The 19,284-nt window shown below is 63.3% G+C and overlaps 3 protein-coding genes and 1 long non-coding RNA gene across 8 annotated transcripts; 2 read left to right on the top strand and 2 right to left on the bottom strand.

Annotated features, from left to right (window-relative positions):
• The first annotated feature begins 83 nt into the window (after nucleotides 1-83).
• Nucleotides 84-9,840, top strand: LOC129048108 (uncharacterized). Of its 2 annotated transcripts, none has more exons than XR_008510167.2 (3): nucleotides 84-398; nucleotides 3,539-3,666; nucleotides 6,966-9,840. It is a non-coding gene; the product is annotated as an uncharacterized LOC129048108 (long non-coding RNA). The 2 variants fall into 2 exon arrangements; XR_008510166.2 differs by lacking the exon at nucleotides 84-398 and having other exon boundaries at nucleotides 2,790-3,666; nucleotides 6,966-7,169; nucleotides 9,583-9,840.
• On the bottom strand, nucleotides 1,831-3,627 carry FUT7 (fucosyltransferase 7). Its single transcript, XM_003777502.5, has 2 exons — nucleotides 3,520-3,627; nucleotides 1,831-3,384 (listed from the first exon to the last, which is right to left on the bottom strand). Exons 1-2 carry the CDS (start codon nucleotides 3,530-3,532, stop codon nucleotides 2,369-2,371), a joined length of 1,029 nt encoding a protein of 342 aa, XP_003777550.2. The 5' UTR covers nucleotides 3,533-3,627; the 3' UTR covers nucleotides 1,831-2,368.
• Nucleotides 3,662-6,971, top strand: LINC02908 (long intergenic non-protein coding RNA 2908). The gene is given in 3 exon segments (XM_024252379.3): nucleotides 3,662-4,766; nucleotides 6,533-6,598; nucleotides 6,600-6,971. Coding segments are annotated over 3 exon segments (576 nt in total). The 5' UTR covers nucleotides 3,662-4,598; the 3' UTR covers nucleotides 6,942-6,971.
• A 1,464-nt stretch (nucleotides 9,841-11,304) lies between the features above and the next one.
• Nucleotides 11,305-18,454, bottom strand: NPDC1 (neural proliferation, differentiation and control 1). Of its 4 annotated transcripts, none has more exons than XM_024252375.3 (9): nucleotides 17,667-18,454; nucleotides 14,688-14,834; nucleotides 12,821-12,946; nucleotides 12,573-12,743; nucleotides 12,430-12,496; nucleotides 12,273-12,357; nucleotides 12,116-12,195; nucleotides 11,813-11,909; nucleotides 11,305-11,706 (listed from the first exon to the last, which is right to left on the bottom strand). In XM_024252375.3, the coding sequence occupies exons 1-9, from the start codon at nucleotides 17,776-17,778 to the stop codon at nucleotides 11,614-11,616; spliced, it is 978 nt and encodes a 325-aa protein (XP_024108143.2). In that variant the 5' UTR covers nucleotides 17,779-18,454; the 3' UTR covers nucleotides 11,305-11,613. The 4 variants fall into 4 exon arrangements, with proteins under 4 accessions (XP_024108143.2, XP_024108144.2, XP_063570633.1 ...); XM_024252376.3 differs by having other exon boundaries at nucleotides 11,305-11,742; nucleotides 17,667-17,974; XM_063714563.1 differs by having other exon boundaries at nucleotides 11,305-11,909.
• Nucleotides 18,455-19,284: the final 830 nt, after the last annotated feature.

Consider the following 19,284-nt stretch of genomic DNA (forward strand, 5'->3'; position numbering starts at 1 on the left):
CCCGCTTAAAGGCGCCGCGCTCCGTCCGCGCCCGCCAGGAGGCGCCCGCCGCCCGCGCCGCGCCCGGGACCGACCCGGGCCGGAGACCCTGCGCGCGCCGCCGTCGGGAAGCCCCTCGCCGGGCGTCACGCGACGCGCCCACATCCAATCCGAGACCCCGGCTTAGCCTTCGTAGGCCGGGGGACCCTCGGGCGCTGCGCTCTTCTCCCAGAGGCATCTGGCTGCGCCCACCGCGCTGGCGACTCTGCAGAGGCGCCCCAAGCCTTCATTGTCCCCGGGTCGCTCCGAGCGGACGCTGGCGAGGCGCCAGCTCACCCCGTAAGGGTCTCCTGTGTGCTTTGTAAACCAGCACTTGGAGTCCAGGTGGCGCCCACCTGGAGGGGAAGCAGGGCGGCCAGGTGGGTCGGTCCTGCGGTTCCGAGCAGCCAGCGGAAGGGGGGAAACCCGAGGCCCCAGGAACGCTCGCCGTGGGCGGAGCAGGCAGGGGACCGAGGCTGCCCCTGCTGCACGCGGCTCATTTTTCTCCCCGTATTCGGGCGAGTCTGGTCTCTGCACAGGGAGTTCGGGATCAGGCGGTTCTGCGGCAGTGGCTTGGCACCTGCCGGGGCGCCCCGGGGAGGTGGGGCAGTTCCTCCGCGTGGCCTGTAGAGGGCGACAGAGGGCAGGCTGACCTCATGGGTGGCTCTGACGGCGCTTCCCAGCCTCAGGTTCCCCACCTGTGAATGGGGTGGAGTAGGGCTGTGTGGTGTCCAGTGTCTGGGCGCACATAGAAGGCGCATCCTCAAGTGAATGAAGACCTCTGAGGCCACAGCTCCCCACTCCTCCCAGCTCCTTTGCAGCAGGAAGGTGACCCTGGGCTAGTGAGTGAGGGATCAGCCTCCCACCCCAGCCCGCAGCCTCAAGACACCTGCTTTTCCCTGCTCAGTCCACAGGGCTAGGTCAGGGCAGGAAGCTACCAGCAGGTCTTTCCCACAAGCCACAGCCATGGGTGAGGGGGGCTTCCTGCCCTCGACCTGCTCACCCCCACCTGGGGTAGGGACAAGCCCTGTGCCCCAGCCCCGGGGGCTTAGCCTGTTGGGGTCCTGGTCAGCACCACCCGTGGGTTGGCCTCTCTCCTCCTCGCCCCACTCCCCACCGGCCACTACATGGGCTCCCTGGGAGCAGCCGCATCCCCAGTGCCTCCCCAGCACTGGCCACCAGAGGGAGCTCCAAGGCACAGGTCAGACCCTGTCACCCCAGACACCCTCCAGCCTGCGGGCCTGGGAGATGGGCGCTTTCAGCCTGGCCAGGCCTCTGACGTCCGTTCCCTACTCTTCCCCAACCTTGGCCTGTTTTTGGTTTTTGTTTTGAGACAGGGTCACATTCTGTTGCCCAGGCTGGAGTGCCGTGATGTGATCACGGCTCACTGAAGCTTCAACCTCCTGGGCTCAAGCCATCGTCTCACCTCAGTATCCCAAGTAGCTGGGACCACAGGCGTGAGTCACCACGCCTTGCTAATTCTTGTATATTTTTGGTAGAGATGAGGTTTCACTACACTGCCCAGGCTGGTCTCGAACTCCTGGGCTCGCCTTGGCCTTTTGGGGGACACAGAAGGCTCTCTGATATGGGGCAGTTTGGCGGAGGCTGTAGGAACTGGGGGAGCCAGTGGGCAGCCCGGCACAGGGAGGGTTCTCATGCCGAGGGTGAGCAAAGGCCCCGAAGTCAGGAGACAGGACCCCCCGTGGGGAACAAGCAGCCCCATGGCCATGAGGGCGACATGTCAGGGGAGGGCAGACGCAGGCTCTGTGGCCCTGCACGGACGTGACCCATGAGACACTGGCCAGACCCACGAGACACTGGTCAGACCTTTATTGTCCACTGCCCTCCCTCCCTGAGCCCAGAACAAGCTGGTTTGCTCCCCGTGGTCTCCCGGGTCCCGCCCCAGCCTACACACAGGGACCTCAGAACTGTGGATGTGGCAGGGACCCGTGCCTGTGTCTCGGGGACCACAGTGCCTCTGCTACCGAGGAAGCTCGGGGTCCCAGGTTTGGACCCCACAAACTGCAGGCTGGGGTGTCCCCAGCCCCAAGGGCCCTGCCTTTCACCCTCTTCCAGCCAGGCCTTGACCCACCCAAGATCTGTTCAGGGTGGGGAGGGTCCTCAGCAGCCTTTCCCCTCCCGTCTGCCGCAGCAGGCACCCGTTACCTCCCTCCAGCTCTCACCTCCTCTGCATGCTCCAGTGCCCACCTGCACCCCCCACCCCTGCTTCCTGACCTCTGTGCCCAGCCTCCCGTTAGCCCGCTGCTTGCCGGTAAGGGCCGGATGCCTGGTGGTTTGATTTCGACACCCAGCCCTTCCACCCACACCCACCTCCCCCGGCCAGCGGAGCTCAGGCCTGAAACCAGCCCTCAAGGTCCTCATAGACTTGGCTGCGGGGCAGGTGTGGGTAGCGGTCACAGATGGCACAGAAACGCTCCCGCCAGTCGGTGAACAGTCGCACGCGGAGCCTGTCACGCCAGGCAAAGAAGCGTCGGTATCGGCTCTCGTTCATGCCAGTGAGGAAAGCCGCCAGCTCTCGGGCTGAGCCAAAGTCGTCCACATGCACGAAGGCGTCAGCCGGCGCGAAGGCCTCATAGGTGGCCCGTGGGGGCCCCAGCACCACTGGCACAGTGCCAGCCACCAGTGCGTTGCGCCAGAATTTCTCCGTAATGTAGTCGCGGTGCTGAGAGTTCTCAAAGGACAGGTAGAAGCGGTACTGGGCCACAGTGGGCACCAGGCAGCTGGCGCACAGCGGCCGTCCATTGGCACGGCCAAAGACATCCACCCGCAGATGAGGCGCCAGCTGCCGGTACAGCCTGGCACGCAGCTGCCGCTCCTGGAAGTTGCTGACCACCCAGGCGGCCACCCTGCTCTTGGCCGGCAGCGGTGGCGAGGGCCCCCAGTGGGGCTCCAGGCGGCCATAGGGCACAAAGATGTCCGAGTCGCGCCGGTAGCTCAGCACCCAGTTGAAGATGCCGCGGAGGTGGCTGAGGCCGTGGGTGTGGCTAGGCGACTCCATGGAGGCCCACACCCAGGGCTGCCCTCGCGGCCGTTGGGCCAGGGGCAGGTGGGACCGCCGGGTCTGCAGTTCACGGTGGTGGAAGACCACGGCGTCGGCGCTGGCCAGCAGGCTTCGGTTGGCACTCAGGTGGCAGTGGGTGATGCCATAGCGGGTGCAGGTGTCGCTGGGCAGCTCTGGGGGCTGGTCAGTGAAGGGCCAGTGCCAGACAAGGATGGTGATCTTGGGCTGGGGTGCCGGGGTACCCCGAGGGGCTGACCCCAGCAGCCACAGGAGCCAGAAGGCAGCGAGCAGAGCCACCCCAGCCAGGACCCCCAAGCCCCGCAGCCTCCGGGTGGGGCCGTGCCCTGCAGCAGCACAAGGGAGGGGAGGCTCTGTCATTTGGGCTCACAGACACCCACATGCCCCACTCAGCACCACCCCGTCCTCCCAGGCTGCCTAGCTCTCCCCAGCCCAGGCCTCCCCCAGGGCCAGACACTCACCAGCATTATTCATCCACAGTCTCCCAGGATCAGTCAGCCAAGAGACCCGAGAGTCTCAAATCACAGCAGCCACCAGAGGTGCCCTGAAATCACAGCTACGCCCTGGCTTAGCCCCGCCTGGAACTGCTCCTTTTATCTCTGCCCAAGGTGAGGGAACTCAGGGGACCTTCCTGCTCCTGCCCCACCCCTGCCCCCACAACCTTTGGCATCAACCACTGTCCCCACCCCCATCTCGGGGACTTGCTAGTCATGGGGCTGCTGGGAGGGGTACAGCCACAAGAAGGGTGCCAAGCCAGGGCAATATGACACCCCCACAGCCCACCCCACTGGTCTCCAGAGAGGCCCAGAGATGTCCAGCTGGGCAGGCAGAGGACGGAGAGGCTCGGGCAGGCTTGGCCCAGGGAAGAGAAGGCCCAGGTGCGGGCACCCTGAGCAGAGATGGCCCCCCAGCCCCCACCCAGCTACCCAGGCCTGGGCGCTGCAGACAGAGTGCACTTCCCCAGAGGGCCAGGTGGCTCCTCCCACCACAGCATCACCCACTTCCCCCAGCTCACCACCAGCTGGGCCCTGGTCTCCCAGGAGAATCTTACACATTGTAGATGTGCTGTGCTTAGCTCTTTGCCGGAGGCTAAGGCTCCCAATTGGGCCACCCCACCCCACGCTGCCGCCTCTGCCATCTAGGAACCTAGATGCCTGGAGAGGAGGTCTGTCCTGGGGCCCTTAGCGTCTTCCCACAGGAGCCCAGCGCGCGCCTGCAAGGGCCTGGTCCCAGAATGAACTGTGGATGGAGGCTGCTTTGTCCTTTTCCCCATCCAGATCCATGCCCATAGAAGCTGCTGACTATAGGCTGGGCCCAGGGTCCCTTCCTCCAGCCTGCAGCAGAGGGGCTTTCCAGGCTGGAAAGGGAAGGAGTCCTTTTGTCCCTGACGCAAGCGGGTTGGGGGCCAGCACCCGCTCCAGGAAGAGGAAGGGACCCAGCCTGAAGTCCAGACTCCCCGCTCCCTCTAGCCAGGTCCTGGAGCCTCGAGGCCAGGTTCCTTCTTCTACACCAGCCCACATTGGGCGCCAGCCAGGCTGGGATGGCCCTGCAGGGTCACCCTGAGCCCCAGCCAACCAACACCCCAATCTCAGCCACAGTGGGAGGCTCCATCAGCCTCTTCACCCAACCACATTGCCACTCTGCTGCACAGGACCTTGTGTGGTCCCGGGCGTGGCCAGACCCAGACGTCCTGGAGATCTCAATGCAGGTCAGGCTTGGTTTGTTTGTTTGTTTGTTTGTTTGTTTGTTTTTTGAAAGGGAGTCTTGTACTATTGCCCAGGCCGTAATCCCAGCACTTTGGGAGGCCCAGGCTTGTGGATCACCTGAAGTCAGGATCAAGTGGTGCGATCTTGGCTCACTGCAACCTCCACCTTCCGGGTTCAAGTGATTCTCCTGTGTCAGCCTCCCAAGTAGCTGGGATTACAGGTGCCTGCCACCACGCCCAGCTAATTTTTGTATTTTTCGTAGAGATGGGGTTTTCCCATGTTGGCCAGGCTGGTCTCGAGCTCCTGACCTCAGGTGATCTGCCCGCCTCAGCCTCCCAAAGTGCTGGGATTACAGGTGTGAGCCACCACGCCCAGCCAAGTTTGCTTTTTTGTGTGTGGGTTTTTGTTTTTTGTTTTTTGAGACAGGGTCTTGCTCTGTTGCCCAGGCTGGAGTGCGGTGGCGCAGTCACGGTTCGCTGCAGCCTCAACCTCCTGGACTCAAGCAATGCTCCCACCTCAGCCTCCCAAGGAGCTGGGTCTATGGGTGTGCACTACCATGCCTGGTTAATTTTTTAAAAATTTTTGTAGAGGCAGAGTTTTGTTATGTTGTCCAGGCTAGTTTCAAACTCCTGGGCTCAAGCAATTCTCCCACCTTAGCCTCCCAAAACGCTGGGATGCTGGGAATGAGGACGCATCTGTCCTGTCAGGTCCTTTGGGGGCTCAGATCGTGTGTCCTGGGAGGAATGGCAACCATGAACTGTTGTCCAGACCTTTGCCCCAGCACCCTCAGAGGGGGCCTGCCTCTCACCACCCCATCCCTGTCCTGTTCTACTTCTGGGCCCCAGGGGCTGCTGGCCTCTCCCCGGCCCCACAGTGAGGACAAGGCTGCCTTGGGAGGGGAACCAGGCAGCTGGCAGCTGGAGACTGAAGTGGGAGGATCCCACTGTGGGGACAGAGGCAAGACTGCGACAGGGTGGTGGTCAGAGGCCCCCACCCCTGTGGCGCAGTGTAGCCTCTGAGCTGAGCTGTGCTGCGGAACTTGTGCAACGGCTGGAGGGAGGGGGGCTGGAGGGAGGGGGGCTTGGAGGGAGGGGGGCTTGGAGGGAGGGGGCTTGGGAGGGGGGCTGGAGGGACGGGTGTTTGGAGGGAGGGGGTTTGGAGGGAGGGGGGCTGGAGGGAGGGGAACTTGGAAGGAGGGGGGTTTGGAGGGAGGGATGTTTGGAGGGCGGGGGGCTTGGAGGGAGGGGGGTTTGGAAGGAGGGGGCTTGGAGGGAGGGGGCTGGAGGGAGGGGAGCTTGGAGGGGAGCTTGGAGGGAGGGGGGTTGGAGGGAGGGGCTTGGAGGGAGGGGGCTTGGAGGGAGGGGGGTTTGGAGGGAGGGGGTTTGGAGGGAGGGGGGTTGGAGGGAGGGGGGTTGGAGGGAGGGAGGTTTGGAGGGAGGGGGCTTGGAGGGAGGGGGGTTGGAGGGAGGGGGGTTTGGAGGGAGGGGGCTTGGAGGGAGGGGTTTGGAGGGAGGGGGGTTTGGAGGGAGGGGTGCCTGTGGGCGCCATGGGAAACTGTCAGTGCCTGAGCTGCTTGGCTTAGGGGCTGGCACCAGAGTGTGCAGCTGCCTCCAGCCCCGCCTTTCCAGCCTCCCATGTTTTCGGTGATGACCACAGTGGCACCTGGGCCTTTAATCCCGCCCCAGTGCTCCTCCTCTGGCAGGGGGCCCCCGGGGAGCCACACCTTGGCTTCAGCCTCACGCCACCCCACCTCTTCTCCTTGCAACAGGCACCCGGCGGCAGTTCCTGCAGGAAGGAGGCCGTCCTGCCACGCCTGCGGGTGACCCGGCCTCTGGCTGCCAGAGCCCGCCATCCTTCCTGTTTGTGCTGCCAGGCTGGCAGGGTCCCTTGCCACCGACCTCAGCCGCAGCCACAGCCTGCTCCCTCCCTGGGTGGATTTGAAGGAGCCTCCCCCACCCTCCGCCCCTGGCTTGCTCCTCCTTGAGGACCCTGGGCAGGGTGGCTGCCATGGGGCCCAGTCGTGCGTGGGAACCTGTGAGCTGGCAAACGGGGCTCAGGGGTTTTGCCCAGAAATGGGTCAGAACGAAAGCCTCTCAGAGGAAAGAGAAGGGCATGAGTCAAAGAGAAAGTCAGGGGGCAGGGGCTCCCCCTCATCTCACCCCACCCAGGCCTCCTGACTCCCTGGGTTTGTGTGGACCCAGGCAGGCAGCCCGCCCCAGCTCCGTGGTCTGTGAGCATCGTGATGATCAGGACACAAGCTCTTCCCAGCGGAGCCTTCACTGTGGGCCAGCTTCCCGGTGGATGCCCACTGAAGAGGCCTCAACCCAGTGGGCCCCACTCCAGACCAAGAGCAGACCACCGGCCAGCTGCCCCCTGCAGACAGCGGCACCCGGGGCAGCAGCAAGGTGAGGGGCACCCAGCCCCAGCCCGAGGGGCGTCTCAGGGAGCGGGCTGAGCCTGGCTGTCTTCCTGTCCCCCCACCTGCTTCAGGGGTTGGCTTGAGCCAGGCAGTCCAGATGCGTGTCTCGAGCGCCCCCTGGCGGCCTGCTGCAAAGCTACATGGCTCCGGCAAGAAGGGAAACTGCCCTTTATTCTCAGTAACAGGTGGATCTGGGGGCTGGAGAGCCCCTCTGACCTCGCCTTGGGAAAGGTGGGTGGGTGCACGGAGCCTGGCAGGTGGCCAAGGGGACCCCCAAGTGGAGGGATTGGTCGAGGGGCAGCACAGGGTGGTGCAGTGGGTGAGCTCAGCCCCTCCCCTCCCACTCTCATCCCATTGAGCCCCAAGGCGTGGGGGGATCACGTCTGTGTCCTGCTGGGTGGGGCTCTGGTCCTCCAGGGACCCACTCTGCACCCCAGGTTTTGCCGGGACCCGCTCCTCTGTGTTGCGTGGCTGTAGGGGAGGGCTGCAGCCAGGGACTCTGAACCTGGGGCCGGCCCACCCAGCCACCCAGGGTGGGGAACAAGATCGCCTCCCAGGGCCAGAAGCTGGGGAGGTCCTCACTTCCTAGGATGTTGGCTAGGGGATCACACGCCCCACATTCTGGGCCAAGCATGGTCCTGCCCCAGCGTCTTGCTGGGTTGGGGGCATCTCTGCACAGATGAGTGCCACCCCGTCGTCTCCGCCAGAGTCTGGGCATGTCACCCTTGGGCATCTGTGCTCAGGAGGTCACCAGGTGTGGGCAGGGCACCAAGTGGGGAGGTAGCCGAGGCTGGAAGACGCACATCAGTGCCCCGCTGGGCTTCTTCAAGTGGGAACTGGTGGAGGGGGTGCTGGGCTGCTGGGCCAGGGTCAGCAGGCTCAGGCGGGCTCAGGGCTCAGAGTCCAGCCAGAAACCAAGGTGAAATCTGCCTCTTGCTGCCGCCAGGGCCCTTGGGACAGGGACAGGAACAGCAGAAGGTAAAGTGGAAAGGAATTGAGTAATGGGCCCCCAGGCAAGGCTGAGCCAGACCCCAAGCCCAGGATTGGGGTCTCCAGAGTCCCTGGGGGCCCCAGGGCAGCTCACCCACAGCCTGGGGCCTGTGGGAGCAAGGGGGCTCCTGATGGGTGGGGGCAGGAGCTTGGACAAAGTTGAAGGCCGTCTGTCTGAATTGGCCAGGGGCCAATGAAAGCCAAAAAGCTGGCGTGGTGGCTTATGCCTGTAATCCCACTTTGGGAGGCCAAGGCAGGTGGGTCACCTGAGGTCAGGAGTTCGAGACCAGCCTGGTCAACATGGCAAAACCCCGTCTCCACTAAAAACAGCCGGGCGTGGTGGCGGGCACCTGTAGTCCCAGCTACTCGGGAGGCTGAGGCAGGAGAATCACCTGAACCTGGGAGGTGGAGGTTGCAGAGACCCAAAATCATTATCACTGCACTCCAGCCTGGCTGACAGAGTGAGAATCTGTCTCAAAAAAAAAAAAAAAAAAAAATCCAAAAAGGCGAGTGGGGAGCAGGGTGCTAGGCTGCATGGGGGCCTATGCCCCAACCGGAGGACCCCAGCCCCCTGCCAACCCTTCCCCAGCTCAGGCCCACCAGCTCCCTTCTCACACAGCTGCTCTGGGAGGGAGTCCCTCCTTGCCAATACCTGAGAGAATGGGCAGCAGGGACCCTGGGGACAGGCTGGGGACCCCCAGAACAAGAAGAAGATAGGACACACTAGGAGGCTGCTCTTGGGCCCCTGCGTCAGGCCAGCAGGAGGATAGGTGAGTGTTGTGACCTGAGGGACTGACCGTGGAGGTCCAGGGGAACCTCCCAGCCAGTGACACCCTGGCCTTGGGCCAGACGCTGCCCTGCGCCCTTGAGTGACACCCAGGCCTCTCTACACCTGCCCGCTTTCCCTGTGGCTAATGGCTTAGAGTGAAGGACGGTGGGCGCGGGCTCAGCGTCCACCCTGCCCCATGCACGCAGGCACCGATCACACCAGGGCCCACACACAGGCTCCCATCACACCCTGCCCCATCACAGCAGTGCCCAGAGGGACATGGAGGATCCCAGCTGAGGGCCAGCCCGAGGTCACAGGTGAGGAGTGAGAGGTGAGAGGCAAGGGGGCTTCCTGGTCTGGGTGGGCTCTGGCCCCCAAAACATGTTGCTTAGGTCAAGCCAGTCTCCCCCAGCAGGGGTGAACAATTTTCCCCCAGCCTGCCTGGACCACCCTTTCTCCAGGGATGGTGCCCAGTGGGCCTTATCTTCCCCATGCCAGGTGTGATGGTTAATACTGTCAACTTGATCGGATTGAAGGGTACAAAGTATTGATGCTGGGTGTGTCTGTGAGGGTGTTGCCAAAAGAGATTAACACGAGAGTCAGTGGGCTGCGGAAGGCAGACCCACCTTTCATCTGGTAGGCACCATCTAATCAGCTGCCAGTGAATGTCAACCAGAAAAACGTGAAAAGGAGACGACCGGCCTCGCCTCCCAGCCTACATCTTTCTCCCGTGCTGGACGCTTCCTGCCCTAGAACATCGGACTCCAAGTTCAGCTTTGAGACTCGGAATGGCTCTCCGTGCACCTCAGCTTGCAGACAGCCTATTGTGGGACCTTGTGATAGTGTGAGTTAATACTTAATAAACTCCCCTTCATATATATGTATTTCTTTTTTTTTTTTTTTTTTTAACACAAAGCGTTGCTGTCTCTAGGCTGGAGTACAGTGGTGCAATCTTGGCTGACTGCAACCTCTGCCTCCTGGGTTCAAGCGATTCTCCTGCCTCAGCCTCCAGACAGCTGGGACTACAGGCACACACTGCCACACCTGGCTAATTTCTTGTATTTTAGTAGAGACGGGGGTTTTACTGTGTTGCCCAGGCTGGTCTCGAACTCCTGAGCTTGGGCACTCTGCCCGCCTCGGCTTCCCAAAGTGCTGGGATTACAGGCGTGAGCCACTGCACCTGCCCCCCTCCATATATATGTATATCTCCTATTAGTTCTGTTCTTCTAAGAGAACCCTGACTGGCTGCGTGTGGTGACTCACACCTGTAATCCCAGCACTTTGGGAGACAGAGGCGGGCAGATCATCTGACGTTGGGAATTCGAGACCAGCCTGGCCAACATGGAGAAACCTTGTCTCTACTAAAAATACAAAATTAGTAAGGTGTGGTGGTGCACACCTGCAATCCCAGCTACTCGGGAGGCTGAGGCAGGAGAATCGCTTGAACCTGAGAGGCGGAGGCTGCGGTGAGCCGAGATCACGCCATTGCACTCCAGCCTGGGCAACAAGAGCGAAACTCCATTATCAAAAATAAATAAATAAATAAATAAATAAGAGCACCCTGATTAATAACACGAACACGCCAGGGCTGTCTAGGTGCCTGGACCTCCAGACTCCTAACAACCACTGAGGGGCTTCTGAACCCAGTCCTCCTACATCCCCAGTGTCAGTGGGACAGAGAGTTTCAGCCCCTGCACCCTGACCTGGTACTGGCCTGATCTGGGCACTTTTGACCACATGATTCCCCTCCCTCTCTCGGGGCCTTGTTGCTCCAAATTTAGGAGTGGCCAAGTCCCAGCTCCAGGTGTCCAGGCCCCTCCCATCACACCCCTCACCTGGCCCCCGGGTCCACCTGGCTCTGCATAGCTGGTATCACACAGGTACCTCTGCCTGCCATCCCTTCTCTGTGTGCTGCAGGGCCTGGCGTCCGCGGTCCCCATGAGAAACCCAGACTCAATGTCTGCATTGTTTTCCTTCTGCCTGGAGGTGACAGGCACCCACATCCAGGTGTGTGCGGACTGTCCCCTGCTCCAGCCCTTTGTATCGCACAGGATGGGGTCTTCCGGGCCGCAGAGCCAACTCTGGGCTGGCCCAGCCCTACGCTGCACCCTTCCCCTCTTCCACCTACATAGAAGGGTCTGCAGGGGTGAGGCCTGGCCGAGGAGGGTGGGGACAGTCCGGCGGCCTCTCCTCCAGCTCCACGGGACGGGAAGGTCCTCCTAATGAGCGGACAGAAAGGCCTCCTCCCTCTGGGGGTGCAAGAGCAGACCCCAGGCCCCCCACTCAGGGGTCCATCTACCAGGGCCCCAAATGGGAGATGAGGTGGCGGAAGATTAACCCAAACTGGCAACACAGGCAGAAGCCGCAGGTCTGAAATGGATTTTAATTGGCTTTTGTCTCTAGAATTCCCCACCCATTCCTGCGCTCTATGGTTCTCCCTGCCCCCTCCAGTTTGGGGGTCTAAACCAAACAGGAGAGGTGCAGGGGACCAGGAGGTCTCCTGACACAAAGGTTCGGGGGTCTCCCTGGCAAGGGGTCCCAGGGCCTGGAGCCTGAGGCCCAGCCGAAAGCACACAGCATCAAAACATGTTTTTAGTGGGAAGCTCCGGGCCCTGCCCCTCCCCGGGGGTCTCGCGGTCGGGGAGCAGGTGGGCGTCTGTCTGCCTCCAGGTCATGGCAGCGCAGGCGGTGAGCTGGGGGCCGGCAGGGGCGCGGACAGTGCGGCGTGGTCAAACAGAGGGTTGCGCACCTCCATTTCCCCGGTCTGCGAACGTGGGTGTCAGGCCGGGCAGTGGGTGGGCTGGGGGGATACTTGCTGGGAGGGAACCCCAGGAGATGGTACGCCCCTCCCTGCACCCTGAGGCACTCACAGGGGCCAGGCCCGGGCACTCGTACACTGTGAAGTCTCCATCCTCGTTCTCCTCATCCGAGGAGGCCGTGTCCAGCTCCTTGGGTGGCTCTTTATGCCTGGGTGGGGGGGGATCGCTGGGTCCTCCCCACACCCTCGAGGTGCCAGTGGCCCAGTCTAGAAGTGGGCACTCAGCCCACCTCAGCCCTGGGGTGGCAGGGGAGCAGAGCCCAGGGTGAAGTTGGCCAGGGGAGGTGGAGATGGAGGTGGAGGTGGGGATGGGAGGTGGGTGGGTGGGGGTGGCAGGGCCGGGGCGGCCACTCACCGCTCCAGGCACAGCATCTGCTGCCGTTGGTGCTGGTAGTGGTACATCTCCGCGCTGTGTGCCAGCCGCTGGTCCCCAGGCTGTGGGAAGGAGGAGGCGAGGGTCAGGTGGCGGCCAGAGTTGGGCGGGAGCCTCAGGGCTGAAGGGGGCCACACACCGAGATCCGGGGAGCTGCAGGTGAGCCAGGGGCCTTCGCAGCGGCGTAGTCGGCCTTCTGAGTCAGGCGGATCTCACGCTGCAGCCTGTGGGGAGTGGGGCCTGAGACCTCTGAGCGTGTGGCACCCTCCCTGCCCTGCCCGCGGCCACTGGCTCACCTGCACCAGCAGAGGGAGGCTACGGAGAGGGCGGCCGCACCAGCCACACAGAACGCCAGGATCAGCACTGCGGGAGGGGGCGTGTGAGGGCGACCTTCTGCAGGGGGCCCTGCCGCCCCTGCTCACCCCCGACCAAGACCTACCAAGGGCGAGGCCGTCGCCTTGCCCTCCCCGGGGCTCCAGGGGTGACATGTGCACCGGGTCGGATGACACAGGGGACCCCAGGGAGGTGTGGGGCATGGGCGTGGGGGTTCCTGGAGTGGAGGGGAGGCCCAGCTCCAGCCCCTGCCCCCGTGCCGAGAAGCCCAGGGTGGCTGCAAGAGAGAACAGGTTAGAGTGAGAGCACCGGGCTGGGGACAGGGCCGTGGGGCAGGGGAAGCGGGGGTCTCACCAGGCTCCGGGAGCCGCTGTCGGGCCTTGGGTAGGGGCGGAGTTGAGTGTCCAGACTCCTTCCGGGCAAGCTCCTGGGCCAGGAAGTCAATCTCATCTTCCAGTCTGGGCTGGGGCCGGCCCCCGCCTGGGGAGGGTGAGGGGCCATCAGGTGGAGGGGTCCATCCAGGAGGCAGCCCCAGGCCCGGCCTCCCCACTCCTGGCAGGTTCCTCCCAGGAGCCTGAGGACTGGGTACACGCCTGGAGGCCCTCTCCCTCCCAGATTGCCATGGTGACAGTGCGGGCGCTTCCTGTGAGGGGCAGTGCTTCCCAGAAAGTGGAGGCAGGGCAAGGGGGAGGCGGCGCTAGGGAAATGTCCAAAGACCGGGCAGGGGGAGGAAGGAGTGGGGTCTCTCGCCCCAACCCATGTCCATAAAGGGCCGGCCAGCACAGCCCCTTCTGCTTCCCCACCTCCAAGCACCTTCTCAGGCAGAGGGGCAGGGACTCCCCAAGGAGTGGGGGGAAGCCGAAGGCAGCCAAGCACCCGGGACCCCTCCCCAGGTCATTGGGAGAACAGGGACAGCTGTCAGGGGTTGGGCTGGTGTCAGGGCCCCACCGGTACCCACTGTGGGCTGCACAGTCTGGGTGGATGCTCCCAGGTTGGCAGGAGGTGCATCCACACAGCCCCTTACAGCCACTTCTCGGTGCCCCTCTCAACACCCCCTCCAGGAAGCCGCTGCTGCTCTCACCTCCAGTACCTCTGAGCAAAGCCCTCACCACACCTGAAGTCACTCAGTGACTGGCCATCCCGACAGATGCGGCTCAGGCTGGCGAGCGGGGCATCCCCAGCGCCCAGCCAGTGCTGGCACCCTTAAACATTTGCCAACGGGTGGACAGGACAGTGAGTGGTGGAAAAGAGCGAGCTGCCTGGGGACAGGGAAGTGGGGGCTTGGAGGGGTTCTGGGCAGACCCTGCAGAGCCTAGGAGAATGGGCCCCTCCTTTCCCGTGGCCACCCCAGCATTTCGCATCGTGCAGCCTTTCCCCTGGGAGGGCCTTACTGCCCCAGGCCTGGGTCCAGCTCCATTTGGAAAGGATGGGAGGCTTCGTGGAGAGTGAATGAGGATCTCCCAGGCCTTGGACCCAACACCCCACAAGGTCCAGGGGCCCTGAGACCACCTGGCATGGGCCTGGGCATTGAGGCTGCAGGCTGCTGCTTTTTTTTTTTTTTTTTTTTTTGAGGTGGAGTCCCGCTCTGTCGCCCAGGCTGGAGTGCAATGGCACGATCTTGGCTCACTGCAAGCTCTGCCTCCCGGGTTCACGCCATTCTCCTGCCTCAGCTTCCCGAGTAGCTGGGACTACAGGCACCCACCACCACACCCGGCTAATTTTGTTTTTGTATTTTTAGTACACATGGGGTTTCACCGTGTTAGCCAGGATGGTCTTGATCTCCTGACCTCATGATCCGCCCGCCTCAGCCTCCCAAAGTGCTGGGATTACAGGCGTGAGCCACCGCACCCAGCCTTCTTTTTTTTTTTTTTTTTTAAAGACAGTCTCGCTCTGTTACCCAGGCTGGAGTGCAGTGGTGAATCTCAGCTCACTGCAAGCTCCGTCTCCTGGGTTAAAGCAATTCTCCTGCCTCAGCCTCCTGAGTAGCTGGGACTACAGGTGCGTGCACCACACCTGGCTATTTTGTATTTTTAGTAGAGACAGGGTTTCACCATGTTGGCCAGGCTGGTCTTGAACTCCTGACCTCAAGAGATCCACCAGCCTGGGCCTCCCACAGTGCTGGGATTACAGGCATGAGCCACCGCGCCCAGCCAGCCGATTCTCACGGGGAGAGGTTCACGCAGGGACATCCCCCCATTGACTTCCCCCTTTGCTCTCGTACCCAGAGGCCGGCGCATCCTGGGCACACAGAGCCCTTGCTGGTCCTCCTGGAAGGGCTGAAGGCAGGGCCCACAGGCATGTGCACCAGGAGGACACCTTGCCCGCCTCTTCAGGGCACAGTCCAGGCTCCCGGGACAGGCGGCTACATCTGGGAAGGAAGCAGAAGGCAGGGCCGGCTCACGGCCCCGCAGGGCTCGGCCCCTGCACACCGCAGTGCTGCCCCAGCCACCCGCCCCCACCACCCCCAGAGCTGGCCGGGCCTGGTTCTGGCCATTGTTCTGGACAGGCCCTTCCTCCCTGACGCCAGGGCTCAGAACCAGGAAGCGAACAGTCCTAGGACTTCTCAGAACTACCCTGCCCCACCCCCTTCCCCAGGGTCCACTTCCAGGCCCGATAGAGCCCTCAGCTCAGAAGCTGAGCCTCACTGTCCAGGCAGTGCTGAGTTCTCTTGGGCAGGGCCGTGCAGCCCCACAAGCCCAGCCTCTGGCCTCAACATGCCCCACAGCAAGCCAGGAACCCCGTCCAGATTGGGAGTCCCAGAGGGAAGGGCCCAGGTCTGTCTCTGGGGAGCAGCAAACGATGCCGCCAGCGACCTCTCCTTCCCGTATGGCTCTCCCCTGAACCCGGCACCGAACAAGTGTGCAGCCTGGAAGGGATGCTGCTCCTCCAGCCTCTGGCTTGTCCCCCAGGCACCAAGGACACAAGATGGAGTCTACTGACCTCACTGGCCTCAGACACAGAACCCAGGCAGGTCACTCCCAAAGCCACCACACCAGGGGCTGCAGTCAGGGGCCAGGTGGCACCCACGGGCCTCAGGAGGCCGAGGTTGGCAGTGCTGGGGACAGCGGGCCAGGCCCTAGTTCCCTAGTTCCTAACCACACTTTCACCTCGCTGATGAGGGACCCAGGCCACAGTGCCAGCTGACACATGTGGCTAATCAGTCTTATCCTGGTGCTGGAGAACGGGGCGAGGGGACAATGGCCCTCTGCCTCAGTTTCCCCTCTGGGATACAGCTGAGTTGCCTCAAAACTAAGGAATGTCCCCAGTCACAGCGAGCCAGTGGAGCCAGGGGAACCCCAGCAGGGCCATCAACCCTGCCTGGGGAGTCTGCGGTGGCACCTCTGGCTAACCAGGACTCTTCCTCTCTGCCTAGCCCCACACTGCACACTGCAGGCAGGGCCACCAGGGCCACACGGGGCATCGTCCTTCTCCAGACCTTGGCTAGCTGGCTTGGTTTCCTTGGTAACCTGACACTCAGGGCCCTCAGGCTGTCCGCCTCCCTCCAAGGCAGTTCCAGCAGCCTCAGCAGCCGCAGTGGCAGGTGGGCACGGGAGCCAACGCCAGGCACCGCACACCCTCCACGACCTGGGGCAGCAGCCTCCAGTATCAGTGGGCCAGGACTCGGGCACGTTAAACATTAAACCTGTGCCAGCAGGTCCACCTGGGCCCACCTGCCAACTTGGCACCTGGGGAATGAGGCAGTTCCTGCTCCTGTGCTGATAACCCACCGTCCACCACGCCAAAGGTAGGGGCCTGAGGTACAAAGCTGGCTCTAGGGTCTGGGTTCCAGGCCCCTCCCAGCTCCTTATTCCCCAGCCCAGGAGCCTCCATCCTCCACTTCCTCCTCCTGAGAAGAGGTCCCAGGAACAAGAGCAGCTGGACAGTGGCTGGCACACACACCCCCCCACCCGCCAACGTCTGGGCTGCCTGAGGGCCCTCCCTTCCAAGCACTGGGCACTGGGAGTGGGAGGAGTTGCCTAGGGAGGGCCTTGCCAGGTCTCCTGGTGAGGCAGACACGAAGCTGCAGAGGCCGGTGAACTGAGGACTGGCACCCGCCACCCACCCGGGCTCAGCACAGCAGCTGCAGCCCCGTTTCCTGAATAGGTGGCCTCCGCCTTTCCTGGCCGGGCACACTCTGATTCTCGGAAGCCTCTCCTGTTCATGCCCACCTCCCATCCAGGGGCACTGAGCCCAGGAGGAAGCCGGCCTCACTCTGGCCCCTTGAGGCCACACACACAGAACCAGGCTGCCCAGATCAGCGCCTCAGCTGTGCCACAATCCACTTGACTTCGCCATGCCCCAGACTCCTTGCCTGTAAAATGGGCTCACAGCACCTCTTCTGCAGGGGCTGCCAGGAGGACTGCACAAATGCAGTCGCAAAGTCTCCCAGTTCAGTCTCCCCAGAAAAAGGTCAGCTTTGCATCCTGGTTTCCTGCAGGGAGCTCTGCTCTCTGGACCCTCAGGACCCATCTGTGCAGCTGGGAGGGTGTCCCAGGACCCTGGGCTTATCACCTTCCTCCGGAGTCCACCTGCAGCCCTCAGTCCCAAAGACAGTATGCCAGTGCCCTCGAGGGCAGGGGATACAGGAAAAGGCTCTGAGGCTACAACAGTCTCCCTCCTATTGAAGCTACAACAGGACCCCCAGCCTGCGCCATCAAGTGCCCCCAGAACTTCAGAGCCCACCATGGCGCACAAGGCCGGTGCCCAGCGCCACCCAAGGCGTGAGGACAGGCAGAGCAGCACTTAGTCCCCGACCCCGGGACGCGCACCGGCAGCGAAGCCGGCGGGCACTCAGGGCCAGCCCCACACCCGCAGGAGCACCGAACACGGAGACACACAGAGACGCACACAGGCAGACTCCCGGCGGGCCCGCCCAGAGCCAGATGGCCGCGGCGCGGAGGCCTGAGCCAGACGGGCTCCCGGCGGAAGAAGCCATGAATCTAACGTACGCCTCTGGGAACCGGCAGAAGCCCCATCCGGCGCGGCCTTTTGGAGGCTCGGCGCTGCGCCCTCCGGCCAAGCCTGTTTATTCCATCCTGGGCGAGGCGGGGCAGTCGCCACCAGCGGACCAGGCCTGCAGGGCCTGCGGGCCTGCGCAGGACGACGGCGGCGGCGCCCGGCAACCCGGTCCCCGCCCGGCGATCCCGGCCCCGGGGCGCCCCAAGGCGCCCCGCGGCCTGCGCCCAGCGCGCTCGCTCACCCGGGTGGCCGGCGGCGGCTCCACGCAGGGCGGCGCCGAGGACGAGGCCGGAGAGCAGCAGCCGCAACAGCCGCAGGTGCCGCGGGGAGGGCGGAGGCAGCGGCGTCGCCATCCTTCAGTGCCGCCGCCGGGGCAGCATGGCACCGCGAGGCCGGGGGCTCGGCGCGGGCTCCGGGCTCTGCGTCGGGAGCAGCGGAGGCAGCGGGGGAGGACGGAGGAGGAGGAAGAGGAAAGGCACGGGCGGCGGCGCTGACGCTGCAGCAAGGATCCGGGATGGAGGCGCCGGCGAGGCGCGCACGCGGAGACTGCGCCTGCGCGCTCCACCTGAGGGGGCGGGAGGGCGGCCCCAGCCTGCGCCCCCTCCCCCTGCTCCAGTTCTGGTCCCCTCTCCGGGCCTCTCTGGACCTCTCCCGGCCTCAGGGTGTCCCGGCACCTGCGGCCTCCGGGGCCGGTGCGGTTCCCAGAAGTCCGGCTGGGTTTGGGCCGCGGGTGGGCTTCTCCGGGATGCGCTCCCTTCTGGCCTCTTCCCGGTAGGACTCCGAGCCCCTCACCCGCACCCGCGATGGGGCAGAGGACCTGTGTGGGCCTAGCCTCGCGAGCGCACAGGGACACAGGAGCGCCGGGCGCACGCAGACAGGTGCTCACGAGCTGGGCAGGTGCGCAGGGAGGCACAGGTGTGCCCACAGAGGCAGGGGCACCCCCACTCGCGGGAAAAGCAAATACAGGAACACAGAACGGCCCCGGCCCCGACTGCAGCTTTGGCTGGAGCCGCGGCGGCCGCACTCAGTGAGGCCACCAGGGGGCAAGAGTGATCCGGAGCCACTGAGGACTGGAGCTGGGAGCTGTCCAAGGTGTTCACGGTCCCCAGGTGACAGCCCTTTAGCTCCCCCAGGACAATGGGCATCTTTTTTTTTTTCTTTGAGACAGCGTCTCTGTCGCCTAGCCTGGAGTGCAGTGGTGCCATTTCGGCCCACTGCAACCTCCACCTCTCGGGTTCAAGTGATTCTCGTGCCTCTGCCTCCCGAGTAGCTGGGATTACAGGCACGTGCCACCATGCCGGGCTAATTTTTGTATTTTTAGTACAGACAGGGTTTCACCATGTTGCCTCAGCTGGTCTTGAACTCCTGACCTCAGGTGACATGCCAGCCTCAGCCTCCCAAAGTGCTGGGATTACAGGCGTGAGCCACTGTGCCCAGCTGACAACGGGCATCTCTGATGCCCCCCTTGCACCTCACCTGTTGCCTCCCAAGAGCACGCCCACCCCATCCCACTAGAAACCTCCTTTGACTAGTCATTCAGAGAACAAGAGTGAGACCTCCAACCCGGGGTGTCCCCTTGGTCCTTCCAGTCTCAGAACTCCAAAGCTGGGGCTGGCTGCCCTCAGGTTTATCAAATGACTCAAAAAAAAAAAAAAAAAAAAAAAGGTGAAGAGAGGAGGGAAGAGCAGAATAAGAACCACCACCCTCTTTGCCAGGGCACTGAGCATAGAGACAGTGTCTAAGCTCACTTCCCAGAAAGGTGAGGAGGCGAGTGGGCAAGACCAGGCCTCCCCATCCTGGAGAAAACTGGCTTGGGGAGGGGCTGCAGGGCCTGGCCGGGGCTGCGGGATGCCTTTTGG

Source organism: Pongo abelii, chromosome 13 (assembly GCF_028885655.2).
Source record: "Pongo abelii isolate AG06213 chromosome 13, NHGRI_mPonAbe1-v2.0_pri, whole genome shotgun sequence".
Taxonomy (NCBI): Eukaryota; Metazoa; Chordata; class Mammalia; order Primates; family Hominidae; genus Pongo; species Pongo abelii.

Coding starts and splice junctions, on each gene's coding strand:
- NPDC1 (XM_063714563.1), bottom strand. CDS start 17,778: ATGGCGACGCCGCTGCCTCCGCCCTCCCCGCGGCACCTGCGGCTGTTG. Junction 12,947..14,687: donor CAGGATGCGCCGGCCTCTGG/GTACGAGAGCAA, acceptor CACCCTCCCCAG/GCGGGGGCCGGCCCCAGCCC. Junction 12,497..12,572: donor AGGCGACGGCCTCGCCCTTG/GTAGGTCTTGGT, acceptor CCCCTCCCGCAG/TGCTGATCCTGGCGTTCTGT.